General features: G+C 46.5%; 1 protein-coding gene across 1 annotated transcript in view; it reads right to left on the bottom strand.

Annotated features, from left to right (window-relative positions):
* Nucleotides 1–1,978: 1,978 nt before the first annotated feature.
* LOC119392699 (solute carrier family 13 member 3) overlaps nt 1,979–19,411 on the bottom strand; it is a 61,214-nt gene continuing 43,781 nt past the window's right edge. Inside the window, exons 12-13 of the mRNA XM_037659703.2 lie at nt 14,718–14,855; nt 1,979–3,255 (exon numbers count right to left, since the gene is read on the bottom strand). Coding sequence (XP_037515631.1) covers nt 3,097–3,255; nt 14,718–14,855 — 297 coding nt within the window. The 3' untranslated portion in view covers nt 1,979–3,096. The remainder of the gene's footprint in view (nt 3,256–14,717; nt 14,856–19,411) is intronic.

Here is a 19,411-nt window from a genome sequence, read left to right as displayed (position 1 = left end):
AACATTCAGTTGTGAGTCTGCGCACGTCTAGTATTCTTCCCTCTTCTTTTGTCCGTGTTTGTAAGCGTAGTTAGCGCTTTCGTGACCGCGCCTATTCACATCGTTAGTATGCCAACGATGACCTCAAGCTCAAATTTTGGCGCTCTCTCGGCGCTTCTGCACAGCTCACACCCTCCAAAGGGTAAAAGAGGGAGTACTTCATCAGGTTCGCTTTTGAGTTCTTTTTTTACTCCGCGGGGAGATTTTTAAAGCTCCTTCAAAGTCGGGGAGGTGAGTCGGGGAGGTTTCGGTTATGGCGCCGACATCACTCGCCGGTGTTCCACGAAAATGGCAAATTTCAACGGACTCCGACGAATCTGAGCGGGAATCTCTGGACGATGGTAGTAGCACTGACACGGAAGACGACTTAGATTCGCCAGACTTCAGTACGGACGGCGATAGTGCTTCAAATCAGCCCGCAACATCAGCAGGTAACCGCCGGTAAGTTTTGCTCTCCCCTCGGGATGTTTTATTGCTGTCGCGCGTTGATGTAAACGTATCGGGTCAGTACCAAAGGTCACAGCTCTTACCTGCATGGTGTCAACTTCGTGCGGACGGGAGCATTTGGCGCCGGCTGCAGAAAGAGCGGAGTTTTCTCCGTAAAGACGGCAATGAGTAGACATTGACCTAGCGCTCCGGAGGGCCGCGCGGCGGCTTCGCGTTGTTTTACACCGCAGAAGTTGTCAGAGAGAAATGCACAAATAAGTATGCGTGGATGCATATTTTCGAAAAACCAACGCACAGTTAGAGGGACAGCTCCTGGAGGGAGGTCACTGAGGAGGAGATTAGCAAGTTCGTTAGTCTTCTAGTGTACACGGGAATCTTCGAAGTCCCGTGGCTGCATTGCTATTGGAGTCGACGACGCATATTTCCAGGCCTTCATTCACTATCAGTGATGCCACGCAAAAGGTTCAAGGCGTTGCTTGCCTTCTTAAGCGTCTCTGATCTCAATTCTGATGTTATTAATCAGCTAGAGCTTAATTAACATCATATTGAATAGTTATGCGTTAATTCGCAATGTTTTATTTACGCGACATCAAATACTCCGTGTTAATTAACAATGTCTTACTTAGTATGTGAATAAATAGCATTAACGTTCTTAGTGCGTGGTGCCCCAATTAGCCTATATTAATCAGCGCTCCTTATTAGCGTCGTGTTAATTAGAGTGGTCTTAATTAGATCTGTCTTATCGTTACACAGCTTCATTAGCATGGTCTTAGCATGCTGTGGCTTAATTAGCTCGGTCTTAGCATAACTTGGCTAAATTAGCTTGGTCATAGCATTTCCTGAGTTGATTAGTTAGCTAGGTATACCGCCCTGCCAATTAGCTAATCAGCCGGGCGCGCGTGCTCGGGGAGCGAGCAGACGATGAAGAGGACGAAGAGAGTGCGCGCCGGCCGAGCAACGCGCTTGAATGCACAGGCCAACCATGATGATTATACACGTGGCCTCGGCGATTAGCTCCGGCCGCGGTGTTGTAAAACGCTCGGGCGGAGCTAATCTCAGAGGCCACGGTGCTGATTATTCTAAAGGATACTTAGTGCAGGCATTAAACGTTTGAAATGGAATTTACACAGCCCGTACCTTTAAAATATATCGTTAGTAAAAGTTTCTGACACTTTTCTTGCATGGGTGCACTTCTGCACTCAGTGGAACTACAAACAAATGAAAGAAGATGCCTCTGGCTTGAAGACACCTCCCAACTTTGTCGACCGCCCTTAACGTGACGCTGCGTTCCATCTTAAACAATGGAGCGCAGCGCGCGCTGAGGGATGGATTTGACCGTTTCGTACTGTAAGCTCGTTCTAAAGGGGGTGTCTCCAGAGCTCGATAAGATTCGGAGTTTCGCCAAACTAGGGCCGTCCTGCATAGCACCCCAGTTTAACAACAGTTTCAAATTACTCAGGGCCCCATGGCGTCAAAGAAAAAGAGACGTCTCTTCGTCTTGGAACTGTTTTATTACGCGATTAGCGCTGCACTTTATCACACCGTTCTCACTGTGCACAGAGCATGACATTCGTCGTTGTCCTCATTTCACAGTGGTCACACTGACTGACGAAGCATTCCCTAATACGTGCAGTTCATCCCATACATTGTCCGGATGCATTTTACACAAGAAAACACCGAGGTCGTTCTTGCGGTAATTTTGGATATTCGGGTAATTGTCATTGAACCTTTTTTCCAGTTAACTTCCTATAATAACGTCTCGGCTTCTTCTACAGTTTATTGGAACGCTCGGCGAGAATGACTAGCATTTGCAGCGGTGATAAACGGATCTTGGACACGCCTAGAAATGCCGTTAATAACGGCCGCACTAGCTTTCCTCTCATTTTCCAACTAGTGCCGCGTCGTGAGAGCATCAAGTGTTCTGGTCCCAGTTCTCCCTTCTCCTGTGGGGGAAATTTTTCTTGTGCTTTACCTTAGGTAAACGTATACGCAGTGTTTATACTTTTGTCATCCTTCAGCAATACCTAAACTTTAAAAAGTACTCTAACGAATTGCAAACACTCCATACCTAAATCCCTGCAAAAAACAGGTGTATGAAACATTGCCACTACTTTAGCGCAGCCTTCCGTTGACGCCTTTTGTTTCGAAAGGCACATAAGTGTGCAGTGAAAAGCAAAAGCTATTGTCAGCTGACGTTCTTTTAAAGCATCCTGTAATGTTTCAGTAGAGATGACAAAGCAAGAAAAAAGGGCGCACTAAAATATAACGTGATTTTCGTGTGTGTTACGATGCCCTAACAAACGATTCTAAAACGGCATGTAGGACCTTGGCGCCATTTATGGAAAGAGGCGCCAATTTATGGAAAAAATACTGCAGTGCCCCAAAAGTAGAGGAAAGTGGTACTGCACTATTTTGTGGCACTGCACTGTTATAGGTAAAACGGAAGCACACAAATAACTGAAAAATGCGAACACCAGGTAGAACACTCACGCGTCTGATTTTGTGACACTGCCGTGTCTTTGTATTTCAGACATGACAATTTTAGAGCCCCCTTCAAACGCCTTTGATTTGACTTGCTACGTGTCCACGTTTAAGGTTTTCAGAAAAGCGCTAGCTTAGAATTGGGCGAATCGTGCTGTAGTTGCCCACTGTGGCATGCGACGCCCATTCAGCTTCTTGGAACATGCCGAAGATGGGGTCACCAAGCACGCAAGTCAGTACAACAGTGACAGCCATGGTGATAGTTTTAACCAGGAATCCAGGTATCACCTGCAAAATAAACAAAGTGCCATATTTTATAAGGCTATTTTTCTTCCGACACTCTCCGTCTACTAAGAGGCAAAGCAATTTTCTTCCGACCCTTTCCCTCTACTGAGAGGCAATTCAACATTGGTAATTTACCCAATGTCGAATATTGTTCTTCTAGCAAGTATTCAGATTCCTTAAGGCCCTACACTGCGTAACTCCTGTTATATAAGCACACCGCCTAGCAAAACAAACCGCCCTGCTTAATGACAACCAATAGCAAACCGAAGCACGCCCAGTCGAGTCAAGCTCGGTGAGAACAAACGACACGGAGAAGTTGGCCAGTGTATCGAGGAGCTGGCTGACTTTCTCTGCGTAAAAGGAGTTAGGAAATTGTTTATATGTTCTTTCGGAGATGCTGCCGCTTTGATAAAGCGCCGGCTACTCCTTTTCACAGATAATAAAATTTTATGAAAATCACAGCCATGCAAAAAAAAGCCACATAAAACCGCACCTAAAGACAGTTCATGTAAGGCAGCCGAGCCACAAAAAATCACATCAATACGAAGTCCATTCACATAGCGGCACGAAAAAACATCACAAAGTAGAGTCCAGTACAGAACGCACAGATTCACATGAAATGCAGTCGCCCGTGCACCGAATATGTTGAAAATAACGCTACACAAAACGTCCAGTCTCTTAATAACACTTATATTGGCGAAATCCATAGAAATCTATAGAAATCCAAGGCCGACATGGCAGTTTTGATCTCAAATGGCGTTAGACGGGAACAAAGAAAGATTGCTTCCACTTGGCATTGTCCCCCATCTTTATACTACGCCAGAATTTAACGAAAACTTATCCAAAACTTAGCAGTTTTGTACAATATGGTCAAGTGGCTGATTTCTTTCTCTTTGCCTGCAACGCTTCCTCTATCCCCCCCCCTCCTCAGATATGCTGCCCGGGCCCCGCCGTGTCAGCTTCATGCAACTCGGCCCTCCGCCTCAAAAGGTTGCCTACTCTAGTATACGGGATAAGTTTGCACATGAAGCGACTCATATCACGACATGTAGACGAAATTACACTAAAAGTTTAGCCCAATAATTTCAAGGAATATCACAAGTTTTTGGAAATTTGTTTAGTACCAGTAGTGCGCGCTTTTGTAATGCATACGTGTGTTAGCCAAGGACCAGGATTTTTCAGAGGCTGAAGGACCTACGGTCCAATGCCACTAAATCTCTTAAATAGGTGCTGTCTTTAACGTCAAAGAGATTTGTAATTCAAGTAAAGTATCAATGTGAAATAGAACTGGAGACCTTGTGATTTCCACCGAACTATGTGGCTCTAATACCACGAGCTGACAGCTGTGTGAGCAGTGTGTCGGAACGGAACGAAAACCACCAACAAAAAACGAAAAAAAAACGATATTATTGACCAGAACGAAAACGTAACTGAAACTTTATCTATTATTTCGTTCCGTAGTGAAACCGAAATTTTTTCAACCGTTTTTCGGTTCACGAGAAAACTTGGCAATCCGGAACAACGGGGGGCATGCAACGTGAGCAATTATGCGTATCTCGGGGTTCAGTATTAGCGCGTACTTCAGACAGGAATTTCAAGCAAAAGATATGTTGAAATTGTGCGAAAAACAAAAACAGTGGAAACCAGAGATGTTTACATTAACGCAAGTGGACTTTTGCGCGCCTGTCACGCAGGCCAGCATGGAGAGAGCAGTGTCGGCGCTAAAGTTTCTTACAGCAAAGCTGTTATGAGATCACAACAGCTAATACGAGGGCGGTCCGATAAGTACTTAGCCTCAGCGCGAGAGCGCGACGCTATCGCATGAGACATATATCGAGGTTGAGTACGCTCTCTTAGAGGAACACATGCAAAGGTTCAGTCGAATCGGGCTCGCGGTTTTGTTTTGGCCGCTTGAGGAAGCAGGTGATTTTCGTGTGTCCGTTAGAAATGGAAAAAGAGCAATATCGGTCGGTGATTCGATTCTTGTTTTTGGAAGAGAAATCGCGCAGCTAAATCAAAGAGCGACTGGATGCCGTCTACGGTGAGTCTTCTCCTTCGATGGCAACCGTGAAAAATTGGTTCAACGAGTTTAAACGTGGTCGCACGTCGGTTTTTGGTGAGCTTTGCCCAGGGGCCCCGCAAACAGCTACCACGGCCGATAACGTGGTAAAAATCCACGACCTCGTATTGGCAGACCGCCGACTGAAGATGCGCGAGGTAGCTGAGACAGTAGGCATCTCAAAAGACCGCGTGGAATATATCCTGCATGAAATTTTGGGCATGAGAAAGCGGTCGGCGCGATGGGTGCCGCGTTTGCTCACTCCGGACAACAAGCGCGTCCGTGAGACCACTTCAGAGCAGTGTTTGAAGCTGTTTAAGCGTAATCCGAAGGGGTTCCTGCGTCGTTTTGTGACCGACGACGAAACATGGCTCCACTGGTACCACCAGAGACCAAAGAACAGTCGAAACAGTGGACTGCACCCGGAGATCCTGCTCCGAAGAAGGTGAAGACTGTCGCATCGGCCGGAAAGGTGATGGCCGCCATTTTCTAGGATTCTCAAGGTGTGATCTTCGTCGACTACCTTGAGAAGGTTAAAACGGTGACAGGACCTTACCACGCCGAATTTCTGGGCCGATTCGACGCCGAATTGCGAAAAAAAACGGCCACATTTGGTGAAAAAAAAGGTGCTCTTCCACCATGACAACGCGCCAGCTCACACCTGCGCCATCGCCACGGCCAAGTTGGTCGAACTGGGCTACGAAGTGCTGCCCCAACCACCGTATTCTCCAGATTAGGCCCCGAGTGATCTCTTCTTGTTTCCCAACTTGAAAAAGTCACTCGCCGGACAAAAATTTGAGTCGAATGAAGAAGTTATCGCCGCCACAGAAGCCTGCTTTGTAGCTCAGGAGAAAACGCATTTTTTTGACGGGATCAAGAAGTTGGAGGATCGCTGGGTCAAGTGTATAGAGTTGAAAGGGGACGATGTTGAGAATTAAATCGACACCATTCCAAAATTTTCGTTTTTCTTTTGAAGGCTAAGTACTTATCGGACCGCCCTCGTAATAGCGCCATAGCGGTCCGCCGCCGCTGGTGTCCGTAACCGCTATCGCGTGAAATAAGAAAAAATGAAATGTGAAACAAATTTCTAGGATCGGATGGGATTTTAACCCGCGCCCTCTGCGTGGCAGTGCCACGCTGGTGCTTGTAACTCCGCCGCAGGAATACGCTATACAGGCGTCATGTCGGGCAAGGAATCGTATTAACGTATGTAATATAAAGAGTACAATAACAACCAGTCATCACACAATGCTAATTGCGCAATGAGTGTGTGGTTTATAGCTCCCCACCCGCTGCAATGTACTCAGCCATAATTCTTCATCGTCATCAGCCACAGCACAAAATGCACATAATGCCTTACAGATGTGTAGCGGGTACCACGTTTCTCCGAAGAATGACGAAAAATGGCATAGTGGGAGCTTTACTACTTCATAAAAATTACGATGATTTATGGCGTAGTGGGTACCTTGTATGTGTATTTGTATTAGTTGCCCCAGGAGACTCTACAACAGGCTCTACGAAGTCTACTCTTCCAGATTTCGCTTTGACTGTGCTGTGTGTTCCACGCAGGCCTGGCGATTTTTTAGATGAGAACCAGCTTTTGCTCAGGCCTTTGTCCGGTGGCGGTGGTGGCGTCCGCGCTCCACTGCGCATGCGCCTACTCTCTCTCCCACTCTCCTCCTTTACGCAGGTGTTCGGTCGCCTTCTCTCCTCTTCTCCCCCGCGGCGCAGCCTCTCCTCCCACGTGATGCAGCCGCGCCGCAGCAAAATACAGCCTGTAACTTACTCTCTCCTCTCCCTCCCCCATTTCATGTGCATATAAGCGCGTGCGCTCGGTCGGCTTCCGTCATTCTCGCTTCGCTCCCGTTCAGATGAGTTGTAACGTCAACGTAGGCGCTCTGTCAACTCGTGCACTCGGCGCTAACTGAAAGCAACGCACCAACACAACGTAATGATAACACAAACACTAAATACAAACCTCACACACTAACTGAAACGCCGAGTGAACGTAACGGAAACTTGGTGTGCGCTCTCAATACTGCTTCGCATCCCCTCATGGTTCCCTTGACTGGGAGATGGTGTAATTTTTTTATCAGAACAGCGGTCTCGCACATCAGAGAGTACATTTAATGACGTGCTGCTTCTGAGATCGTGCTCACTCCCTTGACACAGAGCATTGAGCCCGCTAAAGAAAAGTCGTGATTGACTTCTGAGAAAATAAATACTATGACTTTGAAGGGTATGCTGTTTGTGCTAGTTGGTAGAAATTCGTGGTACAGTTGCTTCCGCTCCTCTGAAGAACGTGTTCTACCCCTGCCCCACTTTTTTAAAAGGAGGGCAAGTAACTATATCATAAATCCAGTGTTTTTTATCATTACCCTAACTACAAATTTTTGCATAAAAAAACACCGTTACGAACCGTCACGGAACATTTTTTTGTTCGTTCCGGAACAGAAAGGGAACGGAACTTTTTGCGGTGGAACGAAACTAAAACCGAAACAAAAAAACATTTCGTTCCGACACCCTGTGTGTAAGTACGTGCCGTAATTCAGCTCCTGTTAGAGGTAGCCCCGAAGTATAATTTTTCGTATGCACGTGTCCGGCCACTTCATTGGTTGCAGCATTGCCAATGATATGGCAGAGGTCAGGCTGCCATTAGAATATTATTGTGTGCTTTTTGTTTGCTTTGGTACGTTTCTTTAATGTTTCTTATGTTAAAGCCAAAATTTTAAAATTGCTGTCCCTAGGAAGTGACAATGCAGCTGCCTGTGAATCGCACAGGATGACTTTATTTTCTTGCTTCATTAAAAGGGGTCCTGAACCAATTTTCTGTGTAATCATTTAATGACTTCAGTATCGGAGTTTATTGCCTCACGAATCAACTGCCGCAAAAATTTCGCGAACCCTTCAAGAGATAGCAGAGTTACAGGGATTTGTCGCACGCTTTGGGCACTTTCTCTCTTTTTTTCGTCCCGACGAGTGCGCTGGAAGTTACACAGGGAGGAATGACACGAGGGAAAGGAGTTACGTCATTGCGCGTCATGACCTTGAGAGAGCGTGCTGCAGTAGGATCTCCCGTTGTGAATCCTGTGCTCGCTTCTGTCGCTACTGTGCAACCTTAGCACACTTCGGAACGCGGCGCGGACACGCGGCGGCGACCGGTGGGAAGCAGCGCATCTGATCCAACCGTCGCTCTTAATTTATGTGGGCTATTGGCAAATAGCATGCTGTCTCCTGTTCGACGTCAAACAGCAGGCGCCGGCACCTACTAATAGAGTGAGCACAGGGCTCTGTATGAAAAGTGGGTGCCTGAGAAAATGGCAAATTTGCGATCCGCTTGTGAACTCTCCTTGCGGCGCACGACTGCAAGATCTGGCTGAGGTGTTCGTGAGTACTCCAGAAACCATAGCGCATTAAACGAATACGAGACCAGATGAACACAAGACAAGCGCTTGTCCTGCGTTCATCTTGCCTCGTGCTCGTTTAGTGCGCTATGGTTTCTGACGTACGATGAACTACCAACACGGCCAAACGCCTTCCCTTCTGAACTGTTCGTAAGTGGCTGCTTTCCGCAGGATGTGTCTTTTCACCAAGCCCGAAGGGTGCTTCATGACCGCTTTAATGAATTTGTGTATCCTAACACAGCCATTATTGCGAATAATCCTGCTGCAGTTTACGATGTCGTGTAGGACAATTTATATGTCTTGATTCTGGCCCCATTCTCGCTTCACAAAGGCGGCAGTAGGTTAAATTTTGACAAGAACGGTGTGTCCATGCTTCAATATAATCAGGACACCTGAAGTATATTTGTTACGAGGCCAGTTCTTGTGCCTCTAGCATAAACATGTCTCGCTTGCGAATAATCCCTTCTATATCAAGTTGAACTAAAGAGAATTAAAGATTGTGAAAGTAGAGAAGAGTTAAACAACAAAAAATCTGCCACGAGTACAATGCAGCCCACAGTAGCACTCAAACTCGGTGACTCAATTCGCATGTCCGCAACAAGTGAAGCAACGCATTCAAGGCTTTCTGTACTGGGAGTGGTATGCACTAATGTCCAAAGATTCCTTGTTATCATAAGAGACGATAAGAGATGCTCATTGTCGGAAAGCACAGTTATTCATGACAGAGCTATAGCACACAGTCTTGTTGGCTATTCCGTTACATAATGAAATGGCATTTGTGAAACCATTTCACCAAGCCACAGGTGTCAGGTAAGTATTCCGTAAGCTCACAACATCCCAGGCAGAATATGGAGCTGTAGGTGCCTTTCTTGGAGGCTATTGTGTTCGATAATTCTGTCGAGCTGCATTGGCACCAATGTATAGGTTCGAGCGCTAGTCGTCGAGGCATTATAAAACTGCGTCTATTTCCGGCAGTATAATTGCTATACACTGAATACCACAGTGAGCAAACCGGGCAACGTCCTCGAAATTGTCATTACAACAGAACCCAGAATGGCCCGGTATACTGCCGTGCGCAGGTTTTCTTTTAATGTCCGAGCATTTCTCAGCAGTCTTTTTTTCATTATGAGAAGCTCATCTACGATATAGGTCGTACTATATTGGGTGTGAAGCACCTTATGCGCTCGGGCTGTCGCGTCTCCTGTCGCCGTGGCCCGTCACGGTGTCGCCCGTCACAGTAAAGCAAGTGGCAAATAAGACGGCGCGTTCGCTCAGCAAGAGCTTGCGAGAACGCACTCTCACCCGCGAGAGACAACGCCTCGTGCGATACTCCGAGTGGCAAATAAGACGGCGCGTTGGCACAGGAAAAGCTCTGTTTCTGCGACGGACGCTGTCTACGACGCTGTCTGTAGCAATGAGAGGACGCTGCCCTCCCATTGTTATTGGAGTGTCCCTAGGGAAACACCGGTGCTTCGCACCTCCCCAGGTTTCACGTCAGCGGAGCGGTCTTCTGTAGCATAGTATAGCAAGGGGGTGGGAAAGGGAAGTGAGGGTGAGGGGGAGGGTAAAGAGGAGGGCAACGCCGCTTCCTTAGTCTTTGCACTACTAGTGCGTACCTGTTTATGTATTATTATTTTTTTTAATTACAAGAAACATGATGAAACAAAGACCTAAGTATGCTTATCCAGTAAATATGCATCAGGGCTCCTTCAACGTATCATTCCGTACTGCTAATCTTCAGTTTCAGGGGGCGAAAATGCCAATATTTATAACGTCTTGTTGCGAAAACATTGTGCAGCAAAAAAAATGTGGAGAGTGCGCTGACCGCATTACGCTTCTCATAATTGAAGTTGTACACGTGTCACCAAATCAGTACCCTATCAAGCGACAGTACAGTAATCCTCTCGTACACTACAGCCACTTTCTGCAACAGTTTGACACAATGGCCAAGTGTGCACTTCGTTTATTTTTATTTACAAACTGCTCTATATAACTTCCGAAAGTAGGGATGGTAAAATCGACGAACGATTAATCGATTAAATGTACAAAATTAATCGATTAATCATAATCGGTTTGCGCCTTTCGATTAATCGAATTAATCGATTGAAACTATTCGATTAATCGATTACGGCATCCCGCACTCCCACCCCCAACCTCGCCCCTTGGCCGGAGCCCATGACTGCGAGGCGCGCTATCCTGAGACGCAGACCCTGAACGCTATCCTTAGACGCAGGAAGTTACAAAGCCGAATACAACTACTTTTTCTGGTTCTATTTAGGATGCCGTCGATCGCGCACTTCTACGCCATTGCGTTGCACTGGAGTACGATCCGATGAACTAAATGCCTTCTCAGTTCAAGACATACTACAGTAACCCTGTAGTCGATCGCCGCACCAATCCGAATTCACTTGAGACTGGGCACAGCATGCGAACTGGCCTAAATCATGTGTTTGACGTTGCAATGGAGTATTTGCCAATTCCTGCAACGTCAGTAGCATCCGAGCTCCTTTTTTCGCATGCTGGATGTGTGGCGATCCAAACGAGGTGTCGGTTGTCGCCCGAGCATCTCGGGCAACTGACATTCGGTCCCAGAAAAAAGCATGTGGTTCGGAGCAGCAACCCCATGAAACAAAACAAAAGGGGACTGTTGAGAAAGTAAGCAGCGCGTCAATTTGCCAACTTTCAAAAGATAAGTTTATTCTTTTCTGTAAATTTCATACGTGCCAGCGCATCGTCTTGTAGCTTATTTTGTTCGTGTTTTTTTTTCCCGCGCTGTGTCATCGTGTTGCCGCATAAACGCATGTCTGCTTACATTTGATAAATGAGTAGTTTTCGTCACCTGTAGTGTCAATCGCAACTTTCTTTGTATTTTATTCAACCCTCAGATTTTACTCGTTTCTTGTGTAAGTGCGGCATTGTAATATGCGCTGCTTATTTACTCACTGGTTCTTAGCGCCGTTCTGTTTTACTCTTTAGCAAATAAAATATTCTTTACCAACGAAACAGAGAGCGATATTGTATTATAAGGCAGAGAGGGTGGCCTGAGTTAGTACGCCCCTGCCTGCTACTCTGCACCGGGGAAAACGCAACCGGGCAAAAAGAGTGATGAAGTACGATGATGGGGAGAGGATTAGGTAATCGGTATATACATAATAAGATACGTTTGCTAGCGTAAAGAGGACAACGACGCTAGTAACCATCTTTTATTATGCTGTATACCAACTAGCCCAACTGTCCGTCTTATAGGGTATGTATACCATTTTCATAATTGTTGAGCTAACTTTCCTACGATGCAGTTAGCCCAATTAATGGCAGCTAGTCACTTCTTCAAACAGATGTTCAAGCGCGGTTTGCTTGCGCTGGGACGCGGAAAGTGTAAACTCGGCTCTCTTGACACGAACACGCATAATAGACAAACGCCAGCACGTGCAACTACGACCTCGTCTTCTCTTGAAGCACGAAAGTTGCTGCCATTAGTTGAGAGAAAATGTAGTGCAGGAATGCGCACTCGCGAATTATGAAAATGGCCTTATAGACCCTTTATGTAATCCGCAACTTTACGCAACGAACGTCTAGCATCCAGTGCATTACTATTGAAGAAGTGACCTTCTAGCACTTAGTAATACTGTATGGTCGCATATTTAGGGAGAAATACTGCTTTCAGCTAGAGACCCCGTCTTCTGCTGTGACAAGAAAGGACAGTCGCGCAATTTATGTTGTAATGTCTGGTACACTAGATAGCGCTCACAGTTCAGGATGTACGCACGATTGAAAAGGTGTGAGTAGAGCTGTGTTACGGCAAGAGAGAGAGAGAGGTTTATTTATAGAAAGGCAGAGAGGTCGACCTGAGCGATATTATGCTCTAGCCTGCTACTCTACCCCGGGGGTGGGGAAAGGGGAGAAAAAAGAATGATGGATGACGATGGTCAGTAAGAGAGGTGAGTATGTACAGTCCCGTCTAGGTGGTGCAGTGCTATAGCCGCGCATCCAGTCCAGTGGCTTGTAGGAAAGCTGCAACCGCTCTTATTACCACAGTTGTGCTGTTGGCGTCAGGCCATAGGCCCAACACAACCTCATCAGTTAATGGCCTATTATGCACTCCTTCAGTCGAGGAAATCAGTTTCTGTCGTTCGCGTGCGTATGCTGGGCAGGTACAAAATATGTGCTCAAGTGTTCCTGGCACTTGACAGTGGTCACAGTTGGGACCGGTGTCACTGCAGCCGATGATATGTGCATAACGTCTTGTGAAGGCCACACCAAGACGAATTCGGTGAATCATACTTGTGTTGTGTCGTTTTAATTTACGAGGCATACAGAACCTCATTTCGGGGTCCCATTTGTGTAATCGCCGGTGTCGTCGCTCCGGTTTCGTCCAGTGCTCAAGTGTGAGGTCACGCATTACGTACCGAAGCAGGGAGATCAGGTGAAACCTGCGGAGTATACTGGCGCAGCTGCTGTTTTTTCTAGCCGGGAGGCAGAAACTCATGTCACTCTATTTCCCGCAATATTAATTATAACTAACAGACAATAATGCCAAGGAAAGTATAGAGGATGTTATTTGTAATAATTGGGATATCAATGTGAAGAAAGTAAAGTGGACGAAAAGATAACTTGCCGCCGGCAGGGACCGAGCTTGCGACCACTGAGCTACGGCGGCGGTCATCCCCCCGTCCACTTCATAGGGTATATATACACATGTGCATTTAAACCTAGGAGTGTTAGTCAGCGCCGATCACAGCCATGGCGGCGAGTGTGGAACACTCTTTTTCTGCCTTTTGGCGTCACGTAGCAAGTGACCTTTTTTTACGAGCTGGCAGCTGACCAATAATCCCTCGCATACAACCTGAAGGCACCAAGTCTGCCAGAACGAGACCCTCGCTATGAATGAAGGAAAGAAGGTGACTTTTAAGGGCTTGTTTTTCTTTTTCATACACCCTTAACCTCCCCTATACTTTCCTTCGCATTATTGTTTGTTAGTTCTAATTAATATTGTGTCTAACAAAGAAAAACGAGCCCCTAAAAGTAATTCGAAGGTCGCAGGTTTGGTCCCTTCCGGCGGCAAGTTATCTTTCCGTCCACTTCACTTTTTTCAGATTTATAGCCCAATTATTACAAATAACACCCCCGATACTTTTTGTTGGCAATATTGTCTGTTAGTTCTAACTAATATTGTGTAACAAAGAAAAACGAGCCCCTAAATGTCATCTTCTTTCCTTCTATTTCCCGCAGTTGCCTGTACGGATGGTCTGTTTGAGGCCAGTATATTTCTGTGTAATCTCTGCATAGATGACCTCAAGAAAAAGATCGCGTCAGTCCGCAATTATAGTATTATGTAGGGCTTCTACAATATCTAACCGACAAACCGAGAAAAGATGACTTGCTTACTAGAGCGAGCGTCTTATTTAATTTCTCCTCGTCTCTCTTTTACCTTTCTCGGGATTTCCTCACCCTCCGCCACACTGCATGTTTCAACTGTGACTTTCCGACCAGTGTGGTCCCCGAACGCGCCTCCGGTTTCGATGAGCTCGAGTAGGCAGGCTTCGAGAAAATGCGACCTGCTGCCGAATAGTCCAGGGATGATAGGCACAGATGCTTGAATCCGCGACATCAACCAACGACGACGGGCCCCTTATGTCCAGTGTGCGAAAGTGTGAATTTTCGCACACTGGACACAAGGGGCCCGTCGTCGACACTTTCGAATGTGGGAATTTTGGATCGTCAGCGCGTCTAATGAAAAGATTTGGGCCCATATTAAACACGAACGATGCCTCTCAAACAAAGAGATATCTCTTTTAAAACGCCCATTAAAAATGTCGATTAATCGATTAATCGATTAAAAGATTACACCGAAAGCAATTAATCGATTAAAGGCTAAATCGATCAACGATTAACGATTAATCGATCAAAACTTTTAATCGACCATCCCTATCCGAAAGTTGGAACAGGCAGTGATTAAGGTAGCCCCGTGCAACTCGGAAATCCCTGTTGCACGTAGTACGTACCATTTCCATCAAAGTGAGCCGACCCTGCTCGTATACCATGGCATTTGCCGGCGTTCCTACCGGCAGTAAGAAGGCGTAGTTGCTGGCGATAGTCGCCGGGATCAGGAACAGCAGCGGGTTGACATGCAGATCCTTGGCCTTGACCAAAAACAAAGAGAAAAATGCCAGAGAGTGTGACTTCAGTTAACACATTGGCAGTTTCAAAAAGGCGCTACTTCGGTACTTAAGTCTCCTTTCAGTTAACCATGCCCTTTTTTAACGCCGAGGAAAATCGATAGACCGACAGAAAGTTAAGCTAGTTCGTAGGAATTCATCAGGAATATTAAAGCGGAAACGCGTGAGTAACTCGGCATTTGATTAACGGGCATAAAGAAATATGAAATGCAAAAACATTTACGTCTCGCATGAAACCGTACCTCTGCCGGATTGGCAGGTGGCGATACTATACATGAGCATGCGTAGATAAATTTTGTCTAGTGTCTTTTCCGCCACAGTGCACTCTTTCACTTGACAGTCGGCGTCTGTGTTGCCTGGCTATCTTCCCTTCGGCCCGTTTCTGCGCGCCTTGCATTCCATCATTATCAATCGATAGGCGGTCTCTCAAAAATACTGGCGCAATATTTTTCACAACCATTCAGTCAATTAGTGAATACCTTATTGTACAATGTCAAAACAATACGCATGTAAAACCATCTGGGTCAATAGCCATTTTAGGCTAGTATCTGATCCAATGTAAAAACAGCATTGTATGTCAGCCATAGGCCTCTTAACTAATAAAAGAGCAACTACCACAAATAGACGTACATTTGCAAGCAAGAGCGTAGATAAATTAATCAGAATACTTTATTGCGATCCGGTGCACGATTCTTGCACGCTGCTAAATGTATTCGCAATGCCCATAGACTGTCGCGCCACCGAGCGGAATTCAGGAGCGTCCTCTCGAGGAGGGTTAGTAGACGACAAAATGGCGGCACTATGCAGTCGCTCCCTTGTTCGGCTGTGCTAGCCTCAGTTAACGCGTTGGCAAGAAAGGAACACTACGACTTTGCATGTTCCCTGCATCAGTGAACAAACCGGGCCCTCCGTGACACGAGAAATCTGATTCGTTCTTGCGAGACGCGAAGTTTTCGTGAAAATACATGGCAACTCGCGCTTTCAATGCTAGCCCACAGTGTACACATACTATCAGCTTCGCAAGGCTTTCTGTAGCCACGTAGGTAAGTTAAATGTTATCGTCTGACATATTCAGTTGAAGCTCACCCTGTTTTACTTGCATATATACGAATCGTGCGAGCGACGTTTTAATCATTCGAGGACGCGTCTGCTCGACGCCTTTCGTGGAGCGAACGCTTTCCATCCACGCCGTCCCTCGCCAGTGTGTTGGGTTTCATAGCCACCGCTGCGCCGCTTGTTTTTGTACGTTTGTTGATAGGTGGCAGCACACTGCAAGCGATTTGCTTGTTGACCGGTCTGAGAGCAAATAAAGCCCCTTGATCTAGGAAAGTAACGACACTCTCCTCCGCGCGCGAGTTTCCTCCTCGATTCTCCTCGCACGCCGCCGGCGCGCGCTGCGCACGGCACCATTTTTCGCCGGCGCTCCCGCGCGCGCGCCGTAGAAATCAACGGAGGCGCGTGATGTCGGGCCACTTTCCCGCCCCGGTGCTGTAGAAAACTTTGAAAAATGGTGATAACAAGATCGAGAACACTCAAATGAACGTTCAATAAAATATTAGTTTCTTTCGAAAGCCATGTAAATTGGGCATGCTAATTTAAAAAGAGCTTTATGCAGCGTTCCATCATGCAGACGTCTTTTTCTGCCACATGATAACATGCTTTACACTTACATCTGAAATAATTTAGCTTGCGTGATGTCCGCCTGTGTCTGGATTTTTTGTCTCTTTCCTGTGCGCGCATGTGCAACTGAGGCACTTACAGCGTCGCATCTTGAAATGACATCGTGGATAATACATTGTCCATCCATGTGTTATCTGTCGTGAAAGTAGACTTGCGCGGTGGTCTCCAAACTGAAGAAGACGCTTGCGCAGTGTCAGTACGATCAAGCGGCGCCAACAGCAACTCATCTACCGCAATAACAGAAGCGTCGGAGAAAGATTTTTCAGAATAGTATTTTGGCGTTCCTGTCAAAGAAACTAGCACTCGGTTTACCTGTGAGCGGAGACATTCCGCACGAATGTCAAAACACATCGATGCGATGATTTTAGCTCGTGTTACATGAACAGAAAGAAGCTCTCCGAAAAACAGAAGAAGGGTAATTTTAAAACATTTGCTATCAGAGCGAGAATTTCCGGCCTCTGCCTCGAAGCAGATATCGACAGCAAGCGAGCGTGATCGGTAGAACACCCCCTGCACGTCGTCTCCGCGAAAAAACCAAATTATGATCGTCTCCCAGTTATGCGTGCGTGGCATTCAAATTAAGAAGCAAACTGACGAACTGAAAAAAAAAACAATGTTAGCTAGCTGGCGCTGCTCATGTACAGTACCGTGGGCCTACATTCTCTCATTTCATTCTTTCATTCATTTGATTTTTCAGGGCCTGCATTCGTTGCATATGTGTGGCTGAAGCGCATATCAAAGTAAGCTGGAAGAATAACGCCTTTACAAGCCGCTGTTCGAATTTTCAGTAAAACAGACAACGTATCCTGCAAGAACGTTACAGCGCGGAAAAAGAAACGAACGGGCGAGTAGAGGCCACACGGATAAGCGCTGAATTGTACCTGAGGTTTATTTGGGAAAACACGCATATTAGTAGAGTCATAAATGCAAATCTGAGCAAGGAAAATAGGAAAGCAGAAACATGGCACGGAAAAAAAACTGATCACTAAAGTGAGTCGTCATGTAGAAGACAACAAAGCAATACCGGTGTAACAGGGGCCCTTTTGATCGCGATCAGAGCCGTTCCAGATCAGGTGCTGCTACTATATCACTTATAATCGCGATCAGGCCCGATCGGGATCAAGATTATCGCGATCTGCTCATCGATATCTGGCTCCCAGATTGCAATTTGACTGACTTTTGCGCTAAACTCGATCCGGATTAGTTTAGACCGAATAGCAGCGATGATTGTTGATCGCGATCAAGAAATCCGACCCGGACTGATTCTGATAGCGATCAAAACTACCCGTGTGAGACCGATATAAGAGGTAATCTAGTTTTTCGTTGGTGAACGGAAGACATGATAATGCAGGCATGACTAAGACGAGCCATTTCGGTCGCGGCCTGCTAGATAACGGCTTACTTGCGCTATCAGAGTGTTATTTGTTGTGCGTTGTGCTTGTGTGTTTCTTTTGTTCTTGCGACTGATCGCATTTCTGTCACAATTTTTATGCGTGAATTCTCCCCCCCCCCCCCCCCAAAAAAAAAAACCCTCATTTGGGAACGAGTGCCAGTAAGCGTCATCTCTATTCATCCATTCGTTTGTTTTTTTTCCACCAAACATTCACAATAAACGGAATCTAACAATCACGACAAGCGCGATCGAGAAGCTGTATCATCGCGCGTAATCGTTCGCAGCGGAAAGCAGATCCTATAGCTGTGCACTTTAGACTGAATGAGAGTTACCGCCGTGAGAGGTGATGGACTCTCAGCTGAATATTCAGCATATTGAGGACAACCCCATTTTTAAGCAACGCGCAAATAGCCTACGAAAAAAAGACGTTGATGAGCAGGCCGGAACGATATTTAAAATGTAGCATTCGGCGATGCTTTGATACGAGCAATAGGACAGGCGCCTTACCTCGCAAAGAACGCTGTTCTTTGTCAGAACAAAGTTTCTTTGGCTGATGTTTTGCAGCCACTGCTTCTTGCGCCAGCCATCACGCTTACCATGGGGAATCGTAAAAAGTGCATAACCGTTTGCATTCTCATTGTGGCAGTTATAGGTGCAACACAACGGCATAGCGCCCACGCAAAGCACAGAAAACAATGCGCGCGCAACGTTTGCTACGCGGAGCCCCGGCGTAAAATGGCGCGAGCGAAAAAGAAAAATACCAGCAAAACGCAAGATCCGCGCGTCTCCAAGGGCAACGGCGAAGGAGACCAATCGTCGGCGCGGAAAGCGGCGGAGAACGGGGGGACGCGTAAGGGGCGAGGAGGGAGAGAGGAGGACGCGCGCGCGGCGGCGAGTACACTGAATGGCGGTACTTTCCCAAGATCAAGGGGCTTTAAGAGCAAAACGTTCTCCGCGCCCAGACGTCTGTCTAATTGTAAACGTGGTGACGCGGAGTGGTCGAAGTCGTTCGGCGGAGGAAATTCTTCAGATTGCTTTCAGCAGTGATGTTGAAAGAAACCATCTTGACGACGAGGATTTTTCACTGGACGTAGAAGACTGAAAGCACCGAGAGTGACAGCGACGATGAACCACCAGCTGCTAACTCACGAGGAGCGAGTTGCACTTCACGTCCCCTCGTGCGTTTATGTTCTTTCACGCTCGTAAGTCACTTTGATTGTATTTAATGTATAATATCCTTGAGCGAGATCAAAATAAAAGCATAGTTCTTCTTGTGCATTGCATGTATCACAATTATTGTGGATATTATGGAGCGCCGCATGCCGCCAACACGCTCGAGCTCGACCAACGAAGCGAAATGGTTAGAGCGATGGAACGTGCAGTCACGGCCACAATCCACGCCTCTCAGCGAACAAGCTTCGACGTTGCGAAAAGCATACGTGTTTAT

This window comes from Rhipicephalus sanguineus, chromosome 1 (assembly GCF_013339695.2).
Source record: "Rhipicephalus sanguineus isolate Rsan-2018 chromosome 1, BIME_Rsan_1.4, whole genome shotgun sequence".
Lineage (NCBI taxonomy): Eukaryota > Metazoa > Arthropoda > Arachnida > Ixodida > Ixodidae > Rhipicephalus > Rhipicephalus sanguineus.
Note: the sequence above shows the minus strand (reverse complement) of the source record. Positions and strands in the feature narration are given on the sequence as shown.